The sequence below is a fragment of the Pelmatolapia mariae genome, linkage group LG15, assembly GCF_036321145.2.
Source record: "Pelmatolapia mariae isolate MD_Pm_ZW linkage group LG15, Pm_UMD_F_2, whole genome shotgun sequence".
NCBI lineage: Eukaryota > Metazoa > Chordata > Actinopteri > Cichliformes > Cichlidae > Pelmatolapia > Pelmatolapia mariae.
This window is the reverse complement of record NC_086240.1, coordinates 30433307-30455840: the sequence shown is the minus strand read 5'-3', so window position 1 is coordinate 30455840 and position 22534 is coordinate 30433307. Positions and strand designations below refer to the sequence as shown.

The 22534-nt window shown below is 43.0% G+C and overlaps 3 protein-coding genes across 4 annotated transcripts in view; 1 reads left to right on the top strand and 2 right to left on the bottom strand.

Moving 5' to 3' along the window:
- rev3l (REV3 like, DNA directed polymerase zeta catalytic subunit) overlaps positions 1–6825 on the top strand; it is a 77435-nt gene extending 70610 nt beyond the window's left edge. For both annotated transcript variants that reach the window (XM_063495543.1, XM_063495542.1), the window contains exons 23-32: positions 1023–1267; positions 1757–1865; positions 2305–2511; positions 2711–2820; positions 3474–3588; positions 3757–3894; positions 4133–4323; positions 4791–5037; positions 5767–5982; positions 6402–6825. In XM_063495543.1, the coding sequence (XP_063351613.1) occupies positions 1023–1267; positions 1757–1865; positions 2305–2511; positions 2711–2820; positions 3474–3588; positions 3757–3894; positions 4133–4323; positions 4791–5037; positions 5767–5982; positions 6402–6542 (1719 nt within the window). In that variant the 3' untranslated portion in view covers positions 6543–6825. The remainder of the gene's footprint in view (positions 1–1022; positions 1268–1756; positions 1866–2304; positions 2512–2710; positions 2821–3473; positions 3589–3756; positions 3895–4132; positions 4324–4790; positions 5038–5766; positions 5983–6401) is intronic.
- A 109-nt stretch (positions 6826–6934) lies between these two features.
- On the bottom strand, positions 6935–15014 carry mfsd4b (major facilitator superfamily domain containing 4B). Its single transcript, XM_063495546.1, has 4 exons — positions 14423–15014; positions 12115–12283; positions 11917–12033; positions 6935–10662 (listed from the first exon to the last, which is right to left on the bottom strand). The coding sequence occupies exons 1-4, from the start codon at positions 14699–14701 to the stop codon at positions 9365–9367; spliced, it is 1863 nt and encodes a 620-aa protein (XP_063351616.1). The 5' UTR covers positions 14702–15014; the 3' UTR covers positions 6935–9364.
- Positions 15015–17623: 2609 nt separating this feature from the next.
- Positions 17624–22534, bottom strand: part of slc16a10 (solute carrier family 16 member 10) — a 30399-nt gene continuing 25488 nt past the window's right edge. The window contains exon 6 of the mRNA XM_063495536.1: positions 17624–21116. Coding sequence (XP_063351606.1) covers positions 20887–21116 — 230 coding nt within the window. The 3' untranslated portion in view covers positions 17624–20886. The remainder of the gene's footprint in view (positions 21117–22534) is intronic.

Sequence of the window (22534 nt, the reverse complement as noted above, 5' to 3'; positions counted from 1 at the left end):
GGATGAAGGGTGAAACATCCAACTGCTGCCTCCTCGAGTTCTCAAGGCGGCCATAACGGATGACTGAGAAGTTACGCAGACAATTTGATTTAAATATTAACTAACACAAAAATATTACTTATTAGAGAGACAGATACATCTGCTCTGCAAACAGGGATGATGCTGCGCCCGTAAAACATTTTAACAACTGCAGATTGAATACAACCTGATACAGGGGTCTGATAACACCTTCCTAAATCTGAATCAGCTCCAGCAGGATATGAGTGATTCTCTGACTTCCTGTACAGACTGAATGCAGCTGGAATCTGTTTGACTTGATTGCAGCTTTTTGTGTGTTTCCCGTGCTGCTACTTCCACCTGCCAAATATAGACTAAAAAGTAAAAAAAACTAAAAACTCTGAGGTACTTAAACACAGCGAGCATGCTTCAGATGTGATTGTCATTTAGTTCTGTGTTGTTGCCTCAGACTGACGGATTTTTATGTCCCGTCTTGTTCTGATGCTGAACTCCACTCCGTCATTAGACGCTGATATCATTAAGAGTTTAGTTTTTCTACTCTGGGAATATTTCCTGTGAACAAAAATCAGCAACACTCTGTGGGACGTCTTCATCTTCTGCACACAGATAACTCACATAAGCAGGTGCTAGCTCTTGCAGTGATTTAAAAACAGTAAATCCTTAAAACCAGTTCTAAAACTGCCTTGGTGCTGATGCAGGAAAAGCTAGTATGAGTTGAGCAGCTGCTGCTAAGCTAGCAATAACAGACTGACGGTGATGTGTTACGGCTTCAGACTTTTCCAGCATTGTTTTACAAAAGAAACTTTGGTCAGAGATCCCAGCGTGTATCCCCCTGTTATCTTGATCGTCTTTGGGACATCATGTTTACACTTTGTGGCCAGAAAGTAGTTTTGTCTTTTCACTCTGGGAACCAATCAGGGTGCAGGTGGTAAAAATTCCAGTCAGATGTGTGAAGGAACAAAAGGAATAATAAGTCAAACTTTGTTTCCTCCTCTTGTCTTTAGTACCGTGTGGAGTCCATGATGCTGCGTGTGGCCAAGCCCCTAAACTACGTCCCAGTGACGCCCAGCATACAGCAGCGTGCCCAGCAGAGGGCTCCACAGTGCATCCCTCTGGTGATGGAGCCCGAGTCCCGCTTTTACAGCAACTCTGTGGTCGTGCTGGACTTCCAGTCGCTCTACCCTTCCATTGTCATCGCATACAACTACTGTTTCTCCACCTGCCTCGGCCATGTGGACAACCTGGGAACGTAAGGACATGACAGGCCCACACAGCTACAGCGTGTAGAGAACTCGCTCAGGCTGCACGTCTGCCAGGAAAATCTCCCTCTGGCAGCGGCTTCCTCCCCTCATTATTTTTAATGGAACAGGCACGCTGAGAGCTCGGCATGTTGTTCACAGCTCAGGGCGGCGAGCAGCGCAACTTAAGACTGAGTTCAGGTTTTCAGCAAGATTTGTGTAGTTGCATAGCAACAGCAAGGAGCCATGAACACTTCTTTCCACATGCATATGTCTGCTACATTGAAGTAACACAAAAAGAGTGGTTTGTGGCAGGCGTGCACAGGCTTCATCCTCAGCAGAGTCAGCTCAGTGGGGTGCTGTAAAACGTAGCAGTTCAGATTTCTACCAGAGCATTTTTCTCACTTATACCTGACGCTGTCTTTCCATACAGTAATATTCACGTTACAAGAATAATGTTAAGTGTTTGAACTGGTGTTCTTGTTCACATTCTGTCTCAGGCCCGATGAGTTTAAGTTTGGCTGCACCTCCCTGCGAGTCCCTCCCGAGCTCCTCTACCAGCTCCGCAACGACATCACCGTGTCACCTGGTGGCATCGCCTTCGTTAAGGTACAGCAACCTCATCACCATGACCGTCGTCTCTTACGAGACCTCACCAAGCTCTTAGTGTTGGTGTTGTGATGGATCGTCTCATTAGTTGCTGTGAAGGGCCAGTGCCTCCTGAGAAAACCCACTTTGTGATCTCTGTGCTTCCATTCATTCACTGCCTGATTGCTCCACATTGCCCGTTTTTCCCCTTTTGTGCTACTTAAGCAGCTCTCACAGTAGATCAGGAACATCTTTATTTCCGTTATTTACACTGAGACATATAGTGGGCCTAAAGCTAAACTTCTAAATTGCTTTTTACGTTCTAAGTTACAGCGCTTCCCCATGCTGCAGATCAGGCCCATTTTAGATCCTTCTTAGAGTTTTGGTGCAACCCTACTTTATGTTTCTGCATTGTAAAAAATTTCAGTAATTTAAATGATCTGTGTTTTCTTTGTTCTAGTCTTCAGTGCGTAAAGGTGTCCTGCCCATGATGCTGGAGGAAATCCTCAACACGAGGATCATGGTGAAGCAGTCCATGAAAACCTACAAGCAGGACAAAGCCCTGATGAAGCTGCTGGACGCACGGCAGCTCGGACTCAAGCTCATCGCCAACGTCACCTTTGGATACACCGCTGCTAACTACTCTGGACGAATGCCCAGTGTAGAGGTAGGCTCATCAGCAGCTGCTATATGGTCTCTGCACTGTGCACTCCCAGTACGATACTGCTATAATCCATGAAAATAGTTTATATTTCAATCAAACTATTTTCTCTGTATTATTGTAGGGCCTTTACCTTGAATCAGTGTTGCTGTGAATGTAGTTGTAACCCCTTTGCTCCAATATTTATTAAATCTGCTGTGTCCAGGTTGGAGACAGCATTGTCCACAAAGCCAGAGAGACCCTGGAGAGAGCCATCAGGATGGTCAATGACACGAAGAAATGGGGAGCGCGTGTTGTGTACGGAGACACTGACAGGTAAGGAATTTTACAAGACTTTTTGACTTTTTCTCAGATGTAAATAAATAGTATGCATGCCCTTGGTAAGACCTCTGCAAAGTGTTATTCACATAATCGTGGTAATCGTGTTAGGCCTGATCAGTGTTTGTGTCCTCACATGGGAAACCTGTAGTCACTGTTCCATTATCTGCACAACAGACAGGTTTACAGGGTTGCACAACATTACTGACAAATTCATAACTTCACTCGATAGTCTCCGACTGTGTGTGAACATGACCAGCAGCTTTGTTGTGTGTCACTACACTGTGATGATGTGTAAGTCTGATTGTACCTGGGCCGTGTTCTCATGAACACTTGCACCAATTAGCTAACAGCTTTCGTTTCTGACAGTCTGTTAAAGAAGAACTGCCACTGTGTTTGGCAGACAGGGAATTGGATTGTTTCTGACCTGCAGAGTCTCAAATAGAAGAAGCATGAAGTTTTAAACTGCAGCATGCTTTGCGTATGTGGGACACACTTTCCTCCAGACTCTCTCGTCTACATGGGATGTGTTCAAGCACAGAGCCAAACGCGAAGCCTCTCAGAGCGTATCTTGTACCACTGTAGTATGTAGTGCAGGTTGTTTGATAAGAATAAGTAATGAGCCTTGTGTGTTTTTGTGTGTTTGGCAGCATGTTTGTTTTACTGAAAGGAGCCACCAAAGAGCAGGCTTTCAAGATCGGCAAAGAGATTGCAGAAGCAGTGACTGCAACCAACCCCAAGCCTATCAAGCTCAAGTTTGAGAAGGTAGATATACACACACGCGCAAATACACGTGCACACACACAAAGGGAGTGAGTAAGACAAGGTAGTGGCCTCTCTCTAACATCTGTTCACTGTGATTTTTCCATCTCCACACATTAGATGTAGTTATTTATCTGTGTGTGTGTGTGTGTGTGTGTGTGTGTGTGTCAGGTGTACTTGCCCTGCGTTCTGCAGACAAAGAAGCGTTACGTGGGCTACATGTATGAGAGCCTCGACCAAAAGGAGCCCGTGTTTGATGCCAAAGGGATTGAGACGGTGCGCCGCGACAGCTGCCCTGCTGTTTCCAAGGTAACAGGCAAACCATGCTTTCCCCTCATTTTCACTGTGCTGCGCACCAATCGCAGGCATGCCACTCTTGTTCCTGCTCTCGTTTACTCAGACCGCTTTGCTTGTGTCAGTCAGGGAAAAGGTCGTCGTCTCCTTCCGCTTGCACATTAAACAGCATTAACACCTCTCTTAGATTTCCAATAAATCATTTTATCTTCATCCTCTTATGCCTGTGTTCTTTTACTCATGTGCCCCTTAGATTCTGGAGCGTTCCATCAAGCTGCTGTTTGAGACACGTGACATTAGCCAGGTGAAGCAGTTTGTGCAGCGTCAGTGTGTGAAGATTCTGGATGGCCGGGCAAGCATGCAGGATCTGACCTTCGCCAAGGAGTACCGGGGCAGCGGCTCATACAGACCTGGAGCTTGCATCCCTGCGCTGGAACTCACCAGGTGTGTGTGTGTGTGTGTGGTCACAGTACAGGAGAAGTCAGGAGTGTGGCTTGGATAAACGTTTGCTGGTTGGCTCTGTGTGTGTGTGTGTGTCTGTGTGTGCGTGCAGCAGAGAACAGGATGGTGAGTAAGAGCTTGCTGTCAGCTACAGTTACAGTACCCGGCTTGAATCCAATTAGTCCTCCCTCACTGTGTTCATTGTCTGGCTGCACTAGCCTGTACAGTACCTGAGTGTTGCTAGGCAACCTGTTTTTTAACGAGTGGAGGACAAAAAAAGTGATTTTTAGATGCACAAGGAAGAAGCATTTATGAGCCCTGCTTCAGTTCATCTGCTTTTTTTTGTGTGTGTTTTCTCTCTCAGAGCACCAGCACACGTGCTCGCTGCTAATGTGAACATGTTGGCTGTGTGATGTAAACAATAACTGCATCAGCTGCTGTCACTTCATTTTTGTTCTGCTTCGCCTCAGACGGATGATGGCCTATGACCGAAGGCTGGAGCCACGTGTGAGTGAGCGGGTGCCCTACGTCATTGTGTACGGCACACCCGGCGTGCCCCTCATCCAGCTGGTCCGCCGGCCCACCGAGGTGCTGCAGGACCCCACCCTGCGCCTCAATGCCACCTACTACATCACTAAGCAGATCCTGCCGCCGCTGGCCCGTATGTTCCAGCTGATCGGAGTCGACGTGTTCAGCTGGTACCAGGAGCTCCCCAGGGTGAGGACAACTTGCAGACATACGGGCCATTGTGATGTTTTTGTCTCACTGCTGCCATTTAGAAGCAGAGCAGCAGCAGTGGAGATAAGAAACCCTTCAAAACAAAAAAAGAACCAGGAACATCATAAAAACACACAATCAACTCAATACTGAGTTTGGAGGGTGAATTAGATTAATTGGCATCTTTCTTTGACTGACTGTGGCAAGTCAAAGAGGTCAGGATCACTCTCTGCTTCCACTCTTGTCAAAATAAAAGCAGTCTGTCATTTAGAGAGAACAAAGGATGAAGAGAGATCTCTTCTGCTTCCTGCTGATGATTAAATGAGTCAAGCTGCAGCGCTGCTGCCTCCGTCTTTGTTTCTTTACTGAAGTCTGACAGAGTGCACACGCCATCTGCTGGCATAGCTACTAATCACAGCCAGGTACATAAATGGTTGCTGCTCCAGTGCCACTGACTCATTTTATGTCTTTGTTTTTCCCAGTCACACACAAAATCCTCAATGTGTGTATTTGTATTAAAAAAATTGAATCTTTGATCTCTGATCCTTCAGCATCTAATGATATTCGGTAGGATTCTTAACAAACCTGAAAAGTATCATGATCACGTAGTTCACACTGTTTCATGTCCATGAAGATGCTGTGCATGTTAACTCCATGTGTCTGCATATAGTCCAGCAGCAGTGATCAATCAAACGTGTGTTTTCAGCTACATCGCTCTTTTCTCTCCAGATCCAGAAGGCATCCTGCTCCTCCGTGGTGGGTGGGGAGGAAGCGGGGAGGAAGGGGACAATTTCCCAGTACTTCACCACGCTTCACTGCCCTGTGTGTGATGAGCTGACCCAGCTGGGTGTGTGCTCACGGTGTCGTGCTGAACCTCAGCGAGTCGCTGTTACACTCTACCAGGACATGAGGCAGTGGGAGAGTCAGCAAGAGCAGTTGCTGAAGGTGAGAAGTTGAGGATGCACAGAATATGAAATTCTGAGCTCCTGTTAAGGTTTCGAATAATAATTGGACCATTAACTTCTGTGATTACAGGTATTTATTTCTTCCTGCTTTTGTCACACTGTCTTTAAACATTTACCCAATTGATATGACTCAAAGCAGGCGACACTGAAGGAACACGGAAACTGCTTTCTGGCGATAAATTTAGATTTATTAAGACAGTAATTGACATCAGCAGTAATGATGCCTGGTGGCAGCAATCACTCGGGTTGAGTTGGTGTGCAGCTTTGCTTAAACAATGTCGGACTCTGCAGTTTTTCTCTGGTCCACAGTCAGACCAGTAGTGACGTTTGTGAGTGCTGTCCATACCAGAGCTCATCCTTGTGTGATCACTGTGTGCGTGTGTCTCTATTTGCATACAGATCTGTAGGAACTGCAGTGGCTGTGCTGAGCGGCAGGTTCCCTGCGTGTCCCTCAACTGTCCCGTCCTCTACAAGCTGTCCCGGGTGAACAGACAACTTTCCAAGGCTCCCTACCTCCGTCAGCTGCTGGAGCAGTTCTGATTGGCTCCCGAGTCCCGGAGCCACTCACTGATTTGGTGCTAATTCCTGGCCTTCCATCTTAGTGTTTGTCCATTTGGTCGTAAAAGTTTAAATGGTGCTTTGATTGAGCCCTGACGGGTTTTCTCATTTTGTCTCAAAGTATTTCTCTGAGTATGGAGACTGTTTACTTCATGCCTCCAGTGGAAGAGGCCGTGTGTTCGTTTGCTGCCATCTCCATTAGCTGCTATGGGCCGAATGAAGCTGATCTTTTTGATGACACGGCCACAGACGGCCTGTTGCGGGACTGAGTGCAGTCCAATCATGGAACATGTGTCGTATTGTGTATTCACTGTAACTGGTTTTTAAAGATCTTATAAATTCAGAGACGAACTACACCCAAACCACTAATTGACTTTTTCTCCTTTTTATACTGACTGCAGTCTTTTTGTAAATAGTTCCTGTACAGATCCATCTCCAATCTCACTGTGCATTAACCAACTACAGCTCCAACCATGAACACAATCAAAGCAGTTTGATGCGTTCTTTTTGAAGGTGCCATTTTTCTGTTTCTTTAACCTTGTCCGTTTTGGCAGATTTGACAGTTCATACTACAGAGTATGGGAACTGGAAAGCTATCCATTTTTTATTTTTAAATGTGGGACTGCTGCAATACTGTATTTTGGTAATTTATGCCATGAAGAGTCTATTATTTCCTTGTGGATATATGGTTTTGTGTACGTTTCCAATTTTACTGTGCGAACCGTCTTCAAACTACATTAAAATTTGATCTTTAACCCTCCCACTCCATGCAGCCGTACACAGGATCTGTGGATTTGTAAAAATGTAAAAACTTATAATGAAGGAGATCCTTTTTGTTTGTTTTTAATGGACATTGCTGTGGGTGAAGGTTTGAGATTGATATAATAAAATAAAAAAATCAATGTATGAAGATGCCTTCTTTCTTTCACTAAATCAGGAACTTAAAAAGAAAAAAATCAGAGGAATCACAGTGACATGAACCATTACAGCACAAGACCAAAAAGAAAAAAAATCCAGTTTTAACAAAAGTGCAACAGAAAACAGCTGCATACACTGTACAGCTCAGCTCATCACACACACACTATATTGCCAAAAGTTTTTACTCGTCTGCCTTCACACACACATATGAGCTTGAGTGACATTCCATGTTTAGCTAAAACAGCTTCAACTTTTCTGGAAGGCTTTCCACAAGGTTTAGAAGTGTTCTTCCAGAAGTGCATTTGTGAGGTCAGACACCAATGTTGGACAAGAAGACCTGGCTTGCAGTCTCTGCTCTAATTCATCCCAAAGGTGTTCTGTCAGGCTGAGGTGTAGGACTCTGGTGTGGAAAAACTGGACTGGCCTGCACAAACTTCCTCGTCCATGTCTTTAGAAACAGTTGTGCTGGAATAGGAAAGGGCCATCCCCAAACTGCTCCCACAAAGTTGGAAGCATGAAATTGTCTCGGTATGCTGAATTATTAAGAGTCCCTTTCTCTGGAACTAAGGGAGCAAAAAATTTACACTTAGTGCAATGCAGTCAAACAAGTACCGTTCTAGCAGCCGCCAACTCGAACTCCTCCATCAGATTGCCAGATGTAGACATGATTCGTCACTGCAGAGAACACATCTCCACTTCTCTAGAGTTCAGTGGCATCATATGCAGTTTGCACCACTGCATATGATGCTTTGCATTGCACTTTGCAATTCTGTACCCTTCTATACTCTGTTCTTGAGCTAATCTGAAGGCCACATGAAGTTTAGAAGTCTGCAGTGATTGACTGTGCACAAAGTTGCTGACCCCGGTCTGTGATTTACGTGGCTGAGCTGCTGTCAATCGCAATCACTTCCATTTTGTGGAACATTTAATGGTGACAGAACTTCCTGACTGGACTTGTTGCACAGGTGGCATCTTATCACAGTACCATATTCGAAGTCACTGAGCTCCTGAGAGCAAGCCATTCTCTCACAAATGTTTATAGAAGCAGTCTGCATGCCTAGAAGCTTGATTTTATATACCTGTGGTCATGAAAGTGATTGGAACACCTGAATGTAATGATTTAGAAGGGTGAGTGAATACTTTTGGCAATATAGCGTATTTGCAGTGCAAAATTTTATTTTAAGGGGGTGGCTAGTTGTCTGTCCCTGGTTCAGCTCATCCACTCTCCTCACGTCCTCAAACAAGGCACTGAATTCTAGCGATGCATCAATCCATGTTTGTCTAGCTCCAATGTGATACCAGTAACTCAAAGAGAGAAGCTGACAGAGAAGTCTTAGCTGTAGTCAAAAACCACCGCAAACATAAAAACATTCCAAATGTAAGAAGTATAAAAACTTGCTGTCCCTTGGCTTTTGGCTGCATCCATGCTATGTTAGCTCTCCCGTTTGTAATCAGTGCTCTACTGCTGATGGAAGGCATAGTAAACACAGAACATAGAACTGAACTGAATAGATTGACCTGTTGCCACCGATCCCAGTGAAGTTCTTTGAGTCAGGATCAGGCTGATATCTGATCTATTTCTTACTTTCATTCTAGCCTTACCTTTTACCTAACTGCAGAGGGGATCAGGACAACAATATTAAACACACTGTCAAATGATTTATAAGAAAATAGCAACAGTTCAACATCTGATCCTTCACTGTCCAGCAGACGTCCAAAAGCTTTAAAAGATGCACTGAATTGAGCTGCGGAAGTGTGTGTATGATTTATAAGCTGCACTACTTAGTCAGTGCTTCCTTCACTAGAGTACAAACAGTAACTATGTTGGAGTTTCCAGGTCTTGGACAGCAAATGGACAGTTGAGGCGTATCACTGAGCCGACATTCTCAGTCTCTCTTCTCTTGGTCCAAAGAGAGCAGCAGTTTGCGTCTCGGTGAGTCTCCTACCAAAGAGATGCTCTCTGAGAAAGCGGCGCCTGCAGGCTCTGACGCCTGTGTGGTTTGGGCAGTGGGGCTGTCTGTTACAGCCATGACATCAGGGGGAGAGGACATCTTGCTTGGTGAATTCATAAAATTTGATGTATCGTCCATTTCAATGACCTCAAAGTCTGCGTCGTTCCACTGATCGGCCTCATTATCCTGCTCTTCCTCATCCTCATCTTCATCAGCTCCTGAGTCCAGCAGTGCCCGTTGGGATTCACTGCTTTCAATTTCGTCATTCGGTGGACGGCCCCTGGAGCCGTGTTTCCTGCTTTGGCTGTTGGGCACCAAGGCCAGCTTGTACATGACTGGAAAGAGGATGGAGGTGAAGATGGCAGTGACGAGTGACAGGTACATGAGCAGCGGGTGCTTTGGAAACCTCTTGAACAGGAAGCCTACAAGTGCTGGCAGCACCATCTCGCCCAGCGCTGCACCCACCACGAAAACTGCCGCTGTGCGCCCCGTTACTGTGGTGTACTGCTCCACCCACGAGATGCCGCTTGGGAAGATGGTAGCCATGGACGCCCCATAGATAGCAGTGCACACCCACAGGACCTCCTCTTTCTTGTTGAAGAAGCAGAGCAGAAGAGAGGAGATAGCGGTGCCCACCAGGCTGAGCAGGATCATGGTTCCCGGGTACATGCAGGCTGCAAAGAAGATGGCTAACCCACGGCACGCTGCAAACGACCCCCAGAACAGGGAGTTTAGCCCAGCTGCCTTCACCTCAGCCATCTGGATGTACTCCTTAGCAAAGGTAAAGATGAAGGAGCCATATGCTACTTCAGCACCGACGTAGGCAAAGAAGAAGAGGAAAAGTAGGGCTGTAAGAGCCACATGATATTTGGCCACCAGGGGCTTTCCTGAGGCCGAGCAGGGTTTCGCACGTGACACGCTGCAGCGAGAATAAAGGATGAAGAAGAGGAAGGACATGAGAAAGACAAAAGCACCAATCACGATGTAGGCCCAGGTGGAGTTGAGGGTGCTGTGCGAGACTCCCTGAGTGTTGACGGTTTTGGTCACCTGGGGCTCTGTGGAAGGCGTACTCTTGGTTGGTGCTATGGCCTCAGTGCCCTTCCAGTCAGTCCCAAACACCAGCTTGGCTATGATAGGAGACAAAAAGGCCCCAGCGGCAAAACTGAAGTGCATCGCTTGCAAGTGAGGCCCCGACTGCTCACCCCACGTGTCCAGTATGAGCACGTTACCACCTGACACACAGGAGAAACACATAGTTAAGAATGGAGACACAAGCGTCACTTTGCTTTGGCTAAACTAGAAAAAAAAAGATTAACAGAAGAATCACAATCAGACAAAACAAGGAATGACTCCAAATAACTCCATCGGCAAGTTTTCATTCTTATGATGTTAAGAATAAGCTACCACTGTTAGCAAAAGCAGATGAAGGATTATTCTACAGGCCTAATACCACGTGGTGCACTAACTACATGCAAGATTTACAAGATTTCAAAACAGTTTGTAAATGTCTTTATAGGTCAATTTGCAGGAAGGAAACATAATTCACTATGAATTCAGGTGCACTGAAGAAGCAACAACCAGACAACACCCCGAAAAGGAAAAGTTTGCTGTGTGTGCCAGCACAGTCTCAAGAGTATAGAGGAGAGGAGACGTTACACAAGCAGAGTTGAACGGGGCCTTCGAAGAGCATTAACCCAACAGCAGGACGAGTATCTGTTCGTTTTTTGAGAGGAGGATCAGGAGAAGCACTGCCAGAGTGCTACAAATTACCTTCGGCATGCTACTTGTGCATGTTTCTGAACAACCTTTTGGAAACAAACTCTATGAGGGCCCACTGTCCCTCAGTGAGACCTTTGTTCTTACAGCTGAACCACAGAACACCAGAACTAGCAGGTCTGCCACTGGTGCCCTGTTCTCTCCACGGTTTCGCTTTCATTCAATTTTATTTACGTATGCACCAATACACAGCAACAGTCAACTCAAAGCACATTGTAATTTAGGGTAAAGAGCCTATAACGTTAGAGATAAAACCTCACAATGAGACAACATTAATGAGAAAGCACTTGGCAACAGTCGGAAGGAAAAACTGGCCACCAGTTAGGGATGAACAGAGGGAGACAGGAAAGGCACGCTGTGGAAGAGTTTGTAACGTGGTTTGAAGCTTTAAATGTAAAGTGATGGATAAACACATGTACAGTGAAAAGAATCAAGTCGAGAATAAATGCTCAGTATATCATGGGAAGTTCCCAGCAGCCCATGTCTATTGCACTGAATTACTCATACCATCTCCCTCAATGTTACAAACAGGACTCCACTACTGTTTATTCACTCTGCTGCAGCTAAGCCATGCCCTCATTTAAACATGCATCACCACAGCAGGAGAGAGAATGACGAGAAGAAGAGGTAAAAACTCATCAGCTGAGGCTGGCTGTTAAAATCATTGAACTCTGAGAAACTGATACAGTGAATATCAATAGTCTACTTACCTGTATCTATAACACCCATGGATATCCCAATGCTGGACATGAACACAGTGAGGAGCAAAGCCTGCTTACAGTAAGGGATGGCACACATCCCAGATGCCGTGAGCAGCATGGACAAACCTAAAAGATTACCACAGGAGGCAAAATCAATCTCATAAAATGACTGTAAAGGCCGGCAAGAATAACAAGCTAGAAAGGTACCTAGCAGGAGATGGGGGTTCATGCAGTCAAAAAGAATGCCTCCTAACAGGGATCCGCCGGCGTAGCCTGCAGAGCGGCCAACAAAGATGTAGGAGATGTTGCCGATATCCTGGTTCACATTTGCAGCCAAGTCTTCCAGCGTGGGGCCAAGAACTGAGATACACATCCCCTAAGAAAATAAGACAAAGCTTAGGTCAAGCTACAACTGCAGGACCTCTGTTGTTGTTGGACCCACTCCTCTCCCTCCATTGTCCTACTTGTCTCATCTCCTTGTGAGATCAATGATAAATGATCACATCAGGATCTAGGAGAACTAAACTAACATTTCCAACTCTGTCCTTTCTGCTCACCCCCAATGAAAACTTTACCTCCTCCTCCTGTGTTTTTGTCAGCAACAAGACACGAGGTGAAGACAGAGGTGGCAACGTATCAACACATACTGCACAAATGTTTATTTTAGGATTTCTGTTCAGAAAACTTAAGACTGAAAATTTTTTACAAATTTAAACAAATCTAAACTTTTTTTGGGATCCCTGCTAATTTGCATATAATTATTTAACTACTATAACTGATATAATATAAACATTTAGAGAATAGTTAAGCTTATGCACGATTACTGTTTGTGGACCTCAGCTCACGATTTAAGACTACACTCCCTCACATACTGTTAACCACCACGCTATAGATGAAGGTGAACTCCTGTATAACTAGACAGCACCTGACTTTTCTAATGAAAACACAAAAACAGTTAAATGTCAATTCTACTCGTTCACACACCTTGACTCTCATGTATACTAGATTCATTAGTGCCAGAACTAGTCTGTCCAGAGTTTACACTTTCTAAGCTCCCTGGGGTGGATGAAAGCTTTACTTATTTTATATGCTAACTACTGAATCTGGCAATACTACACAGTTTAGTAACCTGTCTGTCAGCTCAGATCAAAGGTTCAAAATTTGATCCAAAGGGCTGGAAAGACCATTGGCATGTTCCCTCCATTTTCCCCCAGGTGCTATCAGAGGAAACTGCAATAAAGTGTGGCCTGTAAAATTACTAGAGATATAAATCACACGGTTTACACAAAAACCTACAGAGTATAAAGCTAATACTATCATGTAAAAGGTACAGGGTACCAAATTGTGAGTTGTTCAAATTATGTTTATATTTTATTTAGTGCTTCAATTTGTCAAACCATTGAATAGTAATAAGTAAACTGTAAGTGTGTGCATGTGAAATGGTATGACGATTAATTTATGTGATGGTTTTCCTTGAATGACAAAGCAAAATTTCTTTGAAGGGAGACAACAAAGGCTAATCTAATCTAAACTGAACATTGGAATCATAATCCTCAGAGTTTATCCGTTCCTTTTACCAGTGCCAGCATGCTTATCTAACAGCTTCGCATCACACAAAAAAGTGAAGTGGAGCTTTTGCTCACAGAGCCTCCAAAGTTTTTTGTTCTCTACACTGAGTTCACACTCAGTGACAACAAAAACTGCAAAAGTTTCCATTTTCCCACTTTTTTAACAGCTTAATCTGATGCTGAAACAACAAAACTTGAATGTTCTTCCCCAGGCCCAACGGGGGGAGAAAAGGTTAACAATACAGGAGAAAGTCGTCCAGTGTGTGCAGGTGGATTTCACTAATCTGATGCGGAATGAATGGTTGAAGAGCGAGATTTACAACTATGAAAATCCGGTTGTGCGGGATACTGCGGCATTCACTGAACTATTACAACCATCTCATTGCTTACTATTCAATAGTTACAAGCACATATGCCCACCTTGTGTACGTAGATTCACATTCTGTTGCACCTTTATAACAACTATACAGGCAACTGACATGTGGGGCCAGTCAAAAACAACCTAAGGACACAAAGTACAGCTTAATTGAAAGGTCTCCTTCGTTTACAACGCTCGACAGAACTATAACAGGCCAAAATCTACTATATTATGGCACTATAAAAGTAACTGCAGATCTTCTGACATTTTAAATTAATTTCCTGGAGTAGACTTCAGTAGAAATTCCAAAGTATGCAAATGAATATTGGACAGCCCTGATAAGCTAGCGGTTTATGGCTATAAACTGATGTTGGTTATGCTAACGGATAACATTAATACAACCCTAGCTAGCTAACTAGTTAACTGTTGTAGATATCCCAACCAACTTAATAAATCTATTCAGTTACCACCATATATTAATTTATTGAAAAATTTCCAATTAATTTCCTTTTTAAAGGAATGAGAAAACTCGGAGAATTGTTTAATGAACCGGCAGGTTTAAGCTAACTTCCCACTCCTAACAATTTACCAAGCCCAGGCAAGATGCACAGAGCGCGAGCGTAACCATCCAGCGGCCGGCTGCTCCTTGGCCGCCCCTTCCTCCGCCAACCACCTCCACCCGGTCGTCGCTGCTTTGTGTGGTCTTCCTCTTCGCCCCCTTTAGTGCGTTCTTCATTTCTCGCCCGGCGTCCTTCCTCTTGTCAAACAGGGTGTCCTCCTCCTGGTCGTCGTTGTCGTCCTCCTCCATGCTGGCGAAATGGACGTGCTTCTTTTTAATATCGGTGTCACGCGTGACGGACGTAGACATAGCTGTCAGTCTAGCACCGAGAGAGAGAGAGAAAGTGTGTTGCTGGGAGTGATGGTGAGCTGTCACAACGCCGCTAACTGCTGACTGACCACAGATAATAAAGCGAGTCTTTTATCTCCTCCCGTTCTGGCGCCTCCTGTTTGAAGGCCGCAGTTGGTTAAATACACGGATTTTTTGAGTCGGACATCTTTAATGCGACGGTGACTGCAGGGTACCACCGCTGCAGCCGTGGAATCCCTCCATATGTCAACACCTGCTGCCTGTATGGCTGCTGAAGGTTTGCAAAGATCATCTATTGTGATTGATGCTCACTCCGTGTGTAAAGAGACACCTTCCTTTTGAATAACCTGAATATTTTTTTTACTTTAATTATATTAATCTGCAAGCACTGTTTTGTCATGTTATCACTTTCACCTGTGCGTTTTCGTGTTATTGCAAATCAGTGAACCTGGGACCTATGCAATACTCAGAATGTTATGTGCCAAAACAGGCAACCGCTTCGCTTTGTTTATGAGCTTTTCAGTACCCTGAAATCATGGCAGAGTAAGACCTCCGTTTCAACTGGCTGTTCACAGCTGACGCGTTAAAAATGATCCAGGGCTGCCGGAAATAGTAGTAGTTAGAAGCCTTTTCTGCCTGGCAGTAGTGAAAGCACATGGCGCCATCTAGAGTTTGTACCAAGTAAACTGGCTGAGCACAAATAAAAACCAAAGAGTGTAAGAACTGTTTGATTACTTGGCAGCAAAGTTACAATAGGTCCAGGCTGCTGGGGGCAGCCACGGTGCACTGTGTGTTTCTTCTTCACTCAATCCTCCCTCAGCTTAGTTCTGCTGGAGGGTTTTTCCTGTTAAAATTGAGTTTTTCCTTCCCACTGTCCCTAAAGTGCTTGCTCATAGGGGGTCATATGATTGTTGAGGTTTTCTGTGTATTATTGTATGGTGTTTCCTTTACTATATAAAGCTCCTTGAGGCAAATGTTGTTGTGATTTGGTGCTATATAAATAAAACTGAATTGACTTCAAAGACCTGAATTTTAAAAATCCCCTTTTCTCCCTTAAACATTTCAAGTCCAACATTCTTTCATAAATTCTCAGCTATGTAGAATAACTGCTAATGCCAATGCATTAGTGCATATAAATATTATATTTGACCTTATTTATGAACTACAATTTATACAATCTTATATTTCCTTAAGAACAAGAAGAAGAATGTCTTTTAATTTCAAAGGTATTGGTAACAATAGCTCTCAGATAAATGTCAAAGCTATTACAGATACTTGTGAAATTGTAGTTATTTAGTAAAATACTCCACTTTAAATTAACTTCTTCGAATTAAAATACCTCACGTAGCACTCTCACTGTGGTGTGTTGGAGCCTGAACACCTTTAAGAGAGGTTCTAATAAGAAATTGCAGTAGTCTGGCCTTGACGTAACAAGTAAGCATAGAAGAAAACATACAGGAGTCAATCTTAAATGTAAATTTTAAAGGTTTTGAGGTGTACTTCATGTGGCAGCATGGTGTGGTTTTGTGGGAGCAGGTCTGGAACACTTGCCACATATTGTCTGATCAGTTCTGCCCGTTCATGCAGAAGCACGCTGGGACCATTCAGAGAGGAGCTTGCAACAAGGAGAGCAGCTGAAAAAACACACTGAACACACACGATGCACAACAAGGACTAAGCACTGTAGGAAAAAATAAAGAGCACAGCAAGCACTGTCTGCTGTGCTAGCTGTTGGGAACCCACGGTGGTTCTTACTTGCTGTGATATGAATTTGCAGTCTCCTTTTATAGCTTTGTTTTTTTACAGAATAGCAAAGTGATTGGAATCAAATCCTCTATCAGAGTTGCCCATATGCTCCGATGCTGACCCTGCATAGAATGCTGCACAGAGTCCACTGTCAGATGCCATAAAAAGATTATGAGTAACCTGCACTGGTGCTGTTCCTGTGCTGTGAACTCTAAATCCTGACTGAATCGGGTGAACCCTGTTTGGATAATATGTTACTGTGAGGCCTATATGATATGAAGGGACATCATTCATGACTTTGTAAAGTAGAACAAGGATTTTAAAATCAATTCTAGGTTTAACATGGACTCAGTAAGGAGAAGCCAATATGGCAAATGTGATATTTCTACCTGGTCTCTTCTAGAACTCATGCTGTGGTATTTTAGATCGTTTGAAGGCTTTTCAGGGAGCCTGATACTAAATAATAACAGTCCAGACAAATATTTAAATTTGTTTCATGTGTCCTAACCTGGGCAACATTGACGCCAGGGTTCCTCACAGTAGTATTCGGTGCCATTATATTTATTCTTCATATGGAATTCATCTATCCATCCTTAACTGCTTGTTCTATTCAGGGTCATGGGGGGATATTTAAATTTAAATATATATTTTAAAAAATGTCACGTCACCTTTTGTCTCACACTAACACATTCTATCCCAAACGTTTACTGCAACTCGTTTGAAATTAAACATATGACTGGATATATTGGTTTGATAGAAGCCCTTTAGAAAAAAAACAAAAAACATTACAAGCCCCTTGGATTATCTACATATAGGACATTCATTAGCTCCACATCAGTATGTACTGCCCACCTCCAGGCAGTGTTTTCTGACTGCTAAGAAATCCTGGTTCCTTTACTGAGATCCATAACCTAATAAAAGTGCAGAAAGTATATAACAGGAAGAAGGACTAAATCTAGACAAATCTAATCGACACGCTCACACATGGGTCAAAAGAAGATAAAGATTATTAGAGAAAAACTGTGAAGGAGTGGCATGTCAGTGTCTCACAGGTTCAAAGGTATAAAGTGTTTTTTTCATGTTCAGTTTTACTGCACTTGATTTTACATGTTGATTAAATGAACTTCAGTGCTTTCTATGATCTATAGGCATAAATGGAAAAAAAACCCAGATAACTTAAAAGTAAATATTTTTACTGTTTTTAAAATGATTAAAAGTAATTGTGTTTACATACATTGCATATACTGTTGTTCACAACACATCCTGCAACAGAGGAAATGTAGACAAATTCATATTTAAGAACACTTTTTGGGAAGAATACATGGAAAAGGACGGAAGCAGTAAAGATGCAGCAAATAAAGCCAGTGGCTGGATTGGATGGCAAAATAACAGCAAATAAATACTGTTAGGCTTTGGTGTGTAAACTTCAGCGGATTGTCTCAAAGATTTTGGTCTAAAGTAATCACCAAGTAAAAATAAATCATGCAATTTAAAACAAAGCATCTCTTTGGTTGGCACATATCATTTCTAGAGGCACATATGACCGAACAGCTAAATAAAACAAGTAAAAGAGCGAATAGAGTGCAATGAATACATACAACAAAGCATTCATATTCATATATGGCAATGAGAAATTACTCGAGGCTCTCACAGATGAATAGCACTATGATGGCACTCCACCATAAAGAGTCATGCACATCATAAGGATAAGACATGTGATTTAAGCATAGTCACGGAAATGCTGAAGGTTTCAGTCACTTTGTGCATTAAAATAAAATAAAATAAAATAAAATAATGGCAACATGTTTTTCATTAAAGAGCAAAGTTAAGACGTATTCACGGTGACAGGACAGTACAGACAGGGAGCAGAGCTCTGCTATCATCTGAGGTAGCAGGTCACAGGTCTGCAGAGGAAAAAAACCACTGACCCACAGCATTTCTATGATGGAGGTTCATTTCCCTGGCGGCGTGAGTTTTCCAAATATGCAGTCCACCACAGTCAGTGATGGGTGACATCACATGGTTCACTGGCACTACATAGGAGGCTTTGGGGAGGCAAATGAGGGCAAGCAAACACACTTTCAGACATTTTCATTTGTGCAGTTTGGTCTTCAGTCAGTTCATTTAAGGCTTTTAACAACATGAAAGTCTCCAGAAGTGAAAAATAAATAAAACACAAAACAGATACCTTTCTACTGAATGTCATTGAACTGGACACAGAGTTAATAATTAATGGGACTGATGGTCACATAGTCAATCATTAGTTAGACTCACGTCCACAGTTCAAACAGAGGAGTCTCTGAAATGATTCAGTATAGTGGGTAAATGTGTCACAGCAAAATCATACAGAGGTGAAGGACAATGCACAACGTTTTGTGGGGTTTTGGGCCATTTAAGCGATCATCTGACCTGAACCAGGTCAACTGTTAATGAATGCTGCACAATTTAAGTATGAACTCAAATGTGAGAGAAAATTACAGGAAAATGAACAATCTTGCAGTAGGCTTTGAGTTAACAAAGGCATGAGGATTCAATTAAAAGGTAACATCTTCCAGTTTCTTCGAATGTGCCCACTCAGCATGTTGCTAAAACAAAACCCACTCATCGTCTTTGAAAGAGCAAAGTAATCAACAAACTGATGCAGTACATCAGATACACATGGCCAATGTAAGTGGTGAATGTCATCTTATGTGCTGATAGGCTGAAAGCAGTCAACAAAGTTTTACACACATATGACTTGACGATAAGTGAACTTTCACAGTGGCTGGAAGTCCTATTTTTCCTACTCCAGACTAATAGTTTCCGCTTGCTTCCAGTCTCTGCTTTTTTTAGGGTAACCAGTTGCCACATATTTACTTTCTTAAACAATTTCTTTAAATATAACATCTAAAACACTGAGGAGGTTTGATTTAAAGCAGCCTCTTTGAATGAATCAGTCACAGTACCAGATTAACTTATGACACAGTTGCAGGGGGCTTTATAGAACCCACCCTCTCTATGCTTTCATGTTTGTATAATGTAATCATTAATAACTCAATAGTGGTAATTTTGGAAACACAGTGCAGCATAAATTCTGGGATGCTCCACAGCATGGGATCAAGAGTGGATAATAACCTTAACCCCTTAAAGCCTGAAATATAAAATAATTGCAGGAAAATTCTTGTTTACTGAACCATCAGACAAATTTGTTTAAAAAATTAAGTACATTTTAATTACCTTATATGACTTTTAATTTGTACCATATATTTGCTAACTCTGGTATTTAAAAAAAGTATTGTGCAGTTTATTTTGAATTTTTCAAGGGAAAGAATTATGGGCTCAGCGTGGTGAACTTAGAGCTTTTGGGTGCCAAGCTCTGCTTGGTGAGTTAAACAGCCTTTAAATGATCAGATTTCCTAGATCCAACCTCTGAAGGGAAGCTGGGTCAGCATCTCTGACAGGACATATTTTATTGTGCTTCCCAAAGCTGCATCCTTACAAGCACCTTTACAGCTCAGATTCCAGAGTCAGACAGAAAAACCTAGACTTTTTAGAGCACTTCTCTGAGCCGATAGTTACTGTGTGTCTTTTAAAACACCAATCATTGATTAGGGATGCACTGACTGTCAAAAGGACCGATACCAGTACAAATATCAACGGTAATACAGATACTGGTACTGATACAGATATTGATGTCTTAAAGAGCAATCTGGCAGCCTGCAGATAACAGTATTTGTTTTAGTTTTTGTTGTTATCTAGTTCCCAGTTTGGTCCAGGAAAACAAATATAGTATATTATTTCATTTGTGTCAGGTTTTTTTTTTTCAGCTCTTGTTAACTTTTAGGCAGGACATCAGTAAATGCCATTTTATTTGCAGAAATGCTGGTATCAACCAATACCGACCGCTGTATCAGTGCACCCCTAAAACAGATTACTTGAGCATACTGGAGGACATAAAGATGACAGGGTTAAATATAAATCTTTGGCAGACTGGTTCACTATGAACTTATACAAAAATTAAAATTAACACCATAAATTGTTTCCTATGTTTTTCTGTATGTTGTATTATACAACATGTTTTAACTGTATGTCTAAAACTGTATGATAGTATGATATGAAGCCCAGTGAGAATGGCTGCTGACAGAGTTGATCTTGGACAGAGTACTGCATGCCTAATTCTTATTGTGACAAAAATTAAATGTCCCGTTTTCCCCATTTTCAGCTATAATTTCAAGCTTGATGTAAGATTAGTTCATTCTGATGCATAGTTCTTCAGGATCACATTTACGTTCAGCTTCAACATATGACTCTGATATGTTTGAACACTTTGGCATTTTTTCCTACTTAAAACAGTCTTCAGTTAAACACAGATATGCACAGAGTATCTTAATACTATCAATGAGCAGCAGCAGCCTCAGTCTGACCCCTGAACCTCTCTGTCGGTCTCTCTTTAGGGGTATTTAGAGGATAGACTCTCCTGCTTTGTGTTGCACAACTTCTTGAGCCTTCTCATGATTCATCATCTTCTGGGCAGTGTCCTGCTCCCCTTTCACGGCCTCCTTTTTCTCTCTTCTCTTGCGCTTGGCTTCCACCCAGGGTATCAGACACAGCAAGGCCCCGCCAATGATCGGTGGGACTCCTGCTAGGTAGAAGGCCATGTCGTAATATCCCATTTTGTCCCTCAGATAGCCTGCAACCAAATAAAGGGGGGGGGGGGGGGGGGGGGGGGGGGGGGGAAATGGTCAAATAAACACAGCTAAAGGTCAGCATTTACGATCACATCCAAATACAAAGAGAAACACAAGCGTCAGAACTCCTAAACATCACAAGGTTAACAGCTGGTGCTGACCAAGATGTCATTGACTTGTCACCTGTATGGCTTCTTTACATATGTAAACTCTCCTAATAAAGATGGCTTCCAGCTCTAAGCGTTTACCTAAAGAAGATCCTTATGCAAGACTTACCCTGTGATATTTGGGGAGAGGTAGTCTAAAAAGTTAATTGAACAGCCCCACACACACACACACACACACACACACACACACACACGCACACACACACACACACACACACACACACACACACACACACACACGCATACAGTGTCTCATTCTAATTCAACTGATTGTCTTCCAGGAAGCCCTCTGCACATGAAGCTCACATGAGTAAATGCACATGATAGCAGTAAACTTTTAGTGAACCTTTGGTCACCTTTGGCATCCAGCACTGAAGAAGTCTCGCATTTTTCCAGATCCACATGTAAACAACGTCAGCTAGAAACATACACACTCACTGATTAGCCACAATATTGAAACCACCTGCCTAGCAGTGTGCGTGTCTCACACATTTCAAAGCATAGCTATCAGGCATCCTACAGATGCTCAATCGTGCTCATGATTGAGATCTGGGGAATCTGAAGATTAACTGAAAACTATGAACTCTTAGCAATGTTCCCAATGGTGGAATGCATTATCCTCCTTAAGGGGTCAGTGATATTAGGAGATGCTTTTGGGAATGCAACTCCCACATAACTGTTTCCAGCAGAAAATTGGCCCAGGACTCCCATGTCCTCTGTTGGCTTGTCTGATAATGCATCCTGGTGCCACCTCTTCCCTGTGTAGATAAGTGCACACGCTGGCTCACATGATTCATCAGACCAAGCCATCCTCTTGATCCATGATCCAGTTCAGAAACTCACATGCTCAGTTTAAGATCTTCAGCTTTAGTACAGGGCTCAGCATGGGCACTCTGACCAGTGTTGCAGCTACAATCTCATGCACAGCAAGCTGTGATGCCCTGTGTTCAGATGCCTTCTTATCACAGAAAGACAGCATTAAGGCTTTAACCAGATTGTGCTGCATTAGCTCTTTGTACGAGACAAGGTAAAATGCGGAAATGCATCAGTGATTCTTGTGCACTCACCAGCTCACTGAATGTCCTTTTTGTAGGTACACATCACTACACAGTTGGAATTACCCCAACGAGGGTTATATATAAAAGTATCATGTGTGCATGTGCTAGATTTTTGAAGCTAGTTAAGGCCTAGGCTCCAAAGTGACTAAACTGCCATATTATTAGATCATCAGTTTAGTGTGGGCATGTGTCATA